This window comes from Coloeus monedula (assembly GCF_965178545.1).
Source record: "Coloeus monedula genome assembly, chromosome: 16".
NCBI classification, from domain to species: domain Eukaryota; kingdom Metazoa; phylum Chordata; class Aves; order Passeriformes; family Corvidae; genus Coloeus; species Coloeus monedula.
This window is the reverse complement of record NC_138796.1, coordinates 12,601,784-12,607,783: the sequence shown is the minus strand read 5'-3', so window position 1 is coordinate 12,607,783 and position 6,000 is coordinate 12,601,784. Positions and strand designations below refer to the sequence as shown.

Sequence of the window (6,000 nt, the reverse complement as noted above, 5' to 3'; positions counted from 1 at the left end):
AGTGTTTTGTTTGTCATTTTCCATCCTGTTCCATCCAATCTAGATCTCACCAAGAGTATGAAATACCCTGTTCAGTGCATAAAGAATTAGCATTTATTTATTGTGATCCCAGACATCCAAGGTGTTGCATGCAGAATATTCCTATGAACACATTTTGCCAGGTATCTACCAAGCAGACCTCTGGTTGCAATTCATAACTTTTGATTATTTTAATCCTTTTTGCTTTTTTTTTTTTTTTTAATGTCTGAAGTCCCCTAAAGTAAACACACAAGGACAATCACGTCCCTTTTGCATAATCATCACAAGCAACAAGGAATGAAGTGCAGACGTGTAAGGTGCTTCATTTAGTTTCATCAGTGTTTATACTATCAGTCATCCTGGCATGGTGCGAGTCTCGTTCTTTATCATTTTGTCAGGAATTAACCAGTGCTGGAGCTGATTATTTATTGAAGATTATTGTTGTCTAAAGTAAAGGTCTCATCTTTTAAATAAACTGTAAGGCCAGTTTTTCTACCTGCACATTAAAATTTGAAAGACTCTTCTGATGCAGGTAGCCAGAAACATTTTGTTTGCACATGCCTTTTTGTTTGCTTCAGAACCACTTAACGTTTTAGTGCCTCTCTTTATCTTTCAAAGTGTGTGTTGTGACTGGCATGTTGTTGGCAGGTATTCAAAAGGTAGTTGGGGCACATGTTGTATTCTATCAAAACGTCAGGAACTGATATTTATTTTAATTTAAAAACAAGATACACTCTGTTTTGTGTTTCATTCCTGAATACAGCTGGTTGTTTGATAACAGAGCTCATGTTGCTAATGGGATTCCAGAAGTCAGTAGATTTCAAGACACAAAATCTTGATTTTTTTTTTTTTTTTTAAATATATATAGCTTCGTTCAAATAAGTGGTTTGCTTTTGTGTCCTAAATGGTCTTTGAAATAAGTGTGCTTTCCAGTGACTTTTGACTCCCCAAATGAGCAGTTGCTGGGAGAGCTTTTCTTTGTGGGTTTGTTATCAGTCAGGATGATTGTGATGGCTCACCTTATGCTTTGGAAGTACAACTGCCTTCTCTTTTCAAAGAAATTCAGTGTCAGGGGTGCTACATGTTGGCAAAAATATTTGAGACATTTTTAGATGTTCCAGCCTATCCTGTTCACAGTTGTACTTTCTTCTGATGCCCATATTGCAGTTCAGGATGCTCATCCAAGGGTTGTAGGGTACAGAGAATTATGGGCAAGTACATTCAGAGAACTGCAGCAATAAAGGAGAAACATGAAACAGAGATCTGTAAAAGGATAACTATGTTTTAAAGTTTATACTGGTGATGCTTTGGATTTGAGCCTTCTGTAGCTCTAAATATAGATTCAAAATCACATCTAGTGCCTATTAGCACAGTTAAATTCCCTCCCACTCCCTGTCCCCCCTACCTGGGCAGCAAACAGGAGGGAAGGAAATGGAATCACAGGGTTCTTTCCTACCCAAGCCTTTCTCTGGCCATGGTGGCCTCTCTGGTCTATGAAGAAAAATAATCTCTCTGTGTTGCTGTGCCCCATTTTCTACCACAGCTTGTTACCCCAAGATCGTTTCTTTCCCTTCAGCACACTGGACATGTGCTTCTCTGGATGACTGCACAGGCTGGGGAGCTGGGTCAGGCAGAGGGTTTTTTCTTTCCCTGGCTGGTTTTTAAGTTTCAAGCTTTTATAGTTTCAACTCGAGAATGAGATTAATATTGTGACACTAAGAAAAATGCACAAAATTACACTCACAGCCGAGAATTTGCCTCCTCCAGCTGCTGCAAAAGGGTTACTTGGCAGCTGCTCGCTCGGATACATCAACTCCCATCACACTTGATTAACCCACACAGCTATGGGCCAGCACATTGTTGGCTGACAAGATAAAGTTAAGTTTAATTACTGTTATTTTCACGATGAATGAAGTATTTCCTCCATAGACTTCAAAAAGTTAGATGAGACAGCCATCACTGGGAGAGTGGTAAGGAGCTGAAATATGAGACTGCCTTTCAGCTGTGAAGAACAATCTCTGTCTTCCAAGATTTTTTTTTCTTTCTCTCAGACAAATTGTGGCACTGTTAGTGTAACTTAAATCTGAGAGATGTCTGTCAGCTGCTTTGACAGCAAAAGCTGACAGATCTGAAATTCCGTCCAATCTTTCATTTTGGGTGGTGTTGATCAGTGGTCTTCTGAGGAAATATTGAATTTGAAATACTGAATATTCCCTAACATATATAAAGTTAGATTTTTACCGAAAGTCTCAAAATTTGAATTACTTTTTATCACGAAATTTGGCTAAGAGATATGTTATAATCTGATGTTCCTAAATATAATCCTGTAGTATGTAAAATTGAAGGATCAGGTAAAACTCATGTGGTATTTTCAGGAGGAAAAACATTTTGGCCCTTCTTGGCTGGGTATTTCAGCTTCCTAACTGCGTTTTGGGTACACAGAGCAAATGTAGCCACTTCTGCAGATAAGGTGTCATGCAAAGCTGCTAACTGTGAACTTTTTCATGAGTTGCCTTTCAAAACCCCCCCTCCCCTCTGTGACTGAACAGTTAATTACCCGTAAATTGTTACTGTGGATGAGATAGAGGTAACTTGAAAGGGTAGGAATAGTTTGTTTGTTATTGAGCTTTTGCATTGCACTTTTTCAGTCTTACGATGCCTTGATGTTTTATGATTTTCCGCTGTGCTTTTGCATTACATGATACGGCCAAAGCAGAAATAAACCTAGTGTGCATTTAAATCCCTCTAATCTTGGCCTTTATGGTTTTGAAAAGCCTTGTTGCCAGTGTCTGGATTGTATTCTGATTCCAGAAGAAGTTTTAAGTTCTATTTTAAGTACCATAGCTCTGGAGTTTACAACATGCTTTTGCTCAGGTTTTTTTTTCTTTATTCCCATTTAAAAAAAGTGCTCCCCACTCCTCTGATTTGAGTGTGCTTTAGGAAAAGCCCTAATTTTTCAGTTCCAGTAGTTCAAAATAATTGTTCACTTAAGGAAAAAGAGAATGTGGGTGGGGGGGATGTTCTGTGGAGTTTGCAGTTAACTGGGAGTGGATCTACCTGTGGCTGAGCAAACCACAGTAACTGGCACTGCACCACAGCTGAGAACACTAATGAGTTTGCAGCACTTTCTCATGCTCTTCCCTTGCCCCTTCCCCTCCAATTCCTCCAGCCTGGTTGTCTTTAACATGACCCATGCTTTGCACACCCCGTGTGTCTGCAGCCGGCCTGGGTATGCTGCATCGGGTGTAAAGTGTAAGCAATAATGGGGAGTTTGGCCAGAACACAGGTGCAGAAGATCTGTGAGTTCTGTGCTGTTGTTCTATGCCAGTAGTGGGAGGACAGTGATTATTTAAGAGCAGGGCAGTGGCTGATTTGTACCCCCTGAGAGTTCTGCCGGATGTGGCTGCAGGATTCTCTCCCCTGCTGGCTCTCAGTGTTTGTTAGCTCTGAGCACAGGCACGGCCACTCCTGGGGTGTGTCTGCCCTTGTCCTGTGCCAGCAGAGGCACTCGGGGGTGCAAACACACAGGAACAAAGTCCTGGCATTTGACTGGATCCCACAGAGCATCTCCTGCCTATCACAACAGACATTTCCGTTCTGTGGCTGTGCTTTCATTTTTGCCAGGGAAGAATCAAAATGCTGCAATTACTTGGTCACCCCATAGCCCTTGCTAACAAAGCCTTGTCAGAAATGTTTGTGTCCAGAGAATGAACTGTTCTCGCCCCTCTGGCTCGTAACCAGAGAGCCAAAACAATGGCTAAGAACTCATCTGCTCTGTACCAGAGGCTATGGGGATACCTGAACTAGTGCTGACTTAATTCCTTATCTTAAAGGAGTAAATCCATGTTTATTTGAGCCAAGGTAATTCACCTGGCCATTTACTCCAGTACCACATGTCTGGAGAATGCCTTGTTTCATGACTTATTTCCATACTTCAGACTCAGATATTAAAGATCAGTAATCAAAGATGCCTATAAAACTTAATTACAGTGATCTTTCTTGATTTTCTATACAATAGTAGTAACAGCAGTAGTAATAACAGTTGTTATTAATATCGCTAATTGCAATATTAACTGTTATGTTTTTGTTTGCTGCAGGCTGGAAATTAAATCCAGTTGTTGGTGCAGTTTATAGTCCAGAGTTCTATGCAGGTAAGGATTGTTCTATGATTGTCCAACTGCCCATGTTTGATTTTAGTATTCTTTAAAACATGCAAAAGTACAGAATATGTGTTTGGCGTGAGGCTTGGTTTCTTTGTGTGATTCCCATTATTTGCAAGTCATTTATACATTTGTGATTCAAGGTTTTACCTTACCTGGGCATACTAAATGTTCTAGAGAAGATATATGAATACCTTTTTATTGGAAAGTAGATAGGATAACATGAAGTGTACTGCAATATTCTGGTCTTACATTAGATTTTATTTGATTTTGTATTTCAGTACAGTCACTTTCTTCCAAGAACTCTTTAGTAAAGAACCACGGCAAAAAAATCTTATCTTACGAAAAAATATATATATTTTGTACATATATGTATGTAGACATATATAGGTATAGAGTATCTGCATTCATAATTTTTTTCTGAGCATTTTTCTTTAAATTTTGTGTTTAGTTTTTCGGTTTGATGTTTTTGTATTTTAAATCTATATCTTCGCCTGACCAAGACCAGATTCTGATCCTGGTTGCAACTTGAAGTTAAAGAGAATCAGGTTTGGTCTGCCGGGAGTCAGTCATGGCTAGCACCAGTTTCTAACTGTGCTTTAGCAACGGGATTGAAAATAAACTTATTTGTAGTCTGAAACCCATTTGATTCTAGAGGAATTTGAATGCTGCCCACAAACAGCTATCAGGAAAACATTTTGCATGGATGGTTGTTAACATGGAGGTTGTTAACAAGAGATTGCCTGCAGAACCTGGGGAATCCCCACTCATGGTGATATTCGAGTCTCCAGTTGACAAAGCTGAAAAACTTTTGTTAGTTTGAGGGACATCAAGAGATGAAAATTGTTGAAAAAGACACTGTTACAAACAGATACTTGTGGTTAAAAAAGCGCCTCCACAGAGATAGATAAAAATGTTCCAATTAGGGTAAAAACGGCACAGTATAATAAAAATACTAACTGGGTATTCATGGAATTGCAATATTTGGTGTAGGCAGAATTTATTTCCTTGCTGATGTATGTCTATGTTGAAAACAGGAATTTAACATTGATCTCGTTTGAGTAGCTAGTGAACCAACCCTGAACCTGCATAAATTAGAAAGTCAGAGTTATTAGTCATTTTATATAAATGACTTTGTGTTAATGACAAATATAATAATATTCCCATAGTACAGTAATCAATTTTCTAATACGTATGCAGAATTAACAATCTGACTTATAATTGTCTCATGAAGTAGGGCATGAAGAGTTCACATAGTTTGTAAATTAAAATCAATATTTTCAATCTCTCCTGAAGGTAATTTTCCTAATTTACTGGACTTTTCCCTAACATTTATTTTGTCTTTTAATTATAAAATGGCAGGTTATTGATTTTTTTGTATAACCTCCTAAAGTCCCAAGTGCATTTTTATTGCCAACACTAGGGAGGTGTTTGCCCTTCTTAATGAGAATCTTTAATTACCATTAGAAGAGCAATTATTTAATGTTATGAATTATGACACAAGCTCCACCACAGCATTGCAGAAAGTTCTATCAAGATACGTCATTTATTTATGATTTTTTTTCTCTTTATACATGCAGGCAGGTTTATGTTTGGGTTTTGTTGGGTTTCTTAATGCATGTCAAATGTATTTTGTTTATATTGACTAAAGGATGATATTTCTCACATTTGAACATTTAAACTTTCTTTTAAACAATTTGTTAAAATTGTGCCGATCTCCTAAAGTTGTTAGGAAAATAATAAAACAATGCTTCAATTCTTGCATGTTGGACTAGAACGCTGTGACTTACCTTTACTTTTGGGGTCCCTCCACCACCTTCCT

The 6,000-nt window shown here is 38.2% G+C and overlaps 1 protein-coding gene across 15 annotated transcripts in view; it reads left to right on the top strand.

The window, feature by feature from the left end:
- The window catches only part of RBFOX1 (RNA binding fox-1 homolog 1), a gene marked incomplete at its 5' end in the record, with an annotated part of 1,111,952 nt that overhangs the window by 1,032,841 nt on the left and 73,111 nt on the right, over positions 1 to 6,000 (top strand). For all 15 annotated transcript variants that reach the window (XM_082292358.1, XM_082292365.1, XM_082292372.1 and 12 more), the window contains one exon: positions 4,116 to 4,169. In XM_082292358.1, the coding sequence (XP_082148484.1) occupies positions 4,116 to 4,169 (54 nt within the window). The remainder of the gene's footprint in view (positions 1 to 4,115; positions 4,170 to 6,000) is intronic.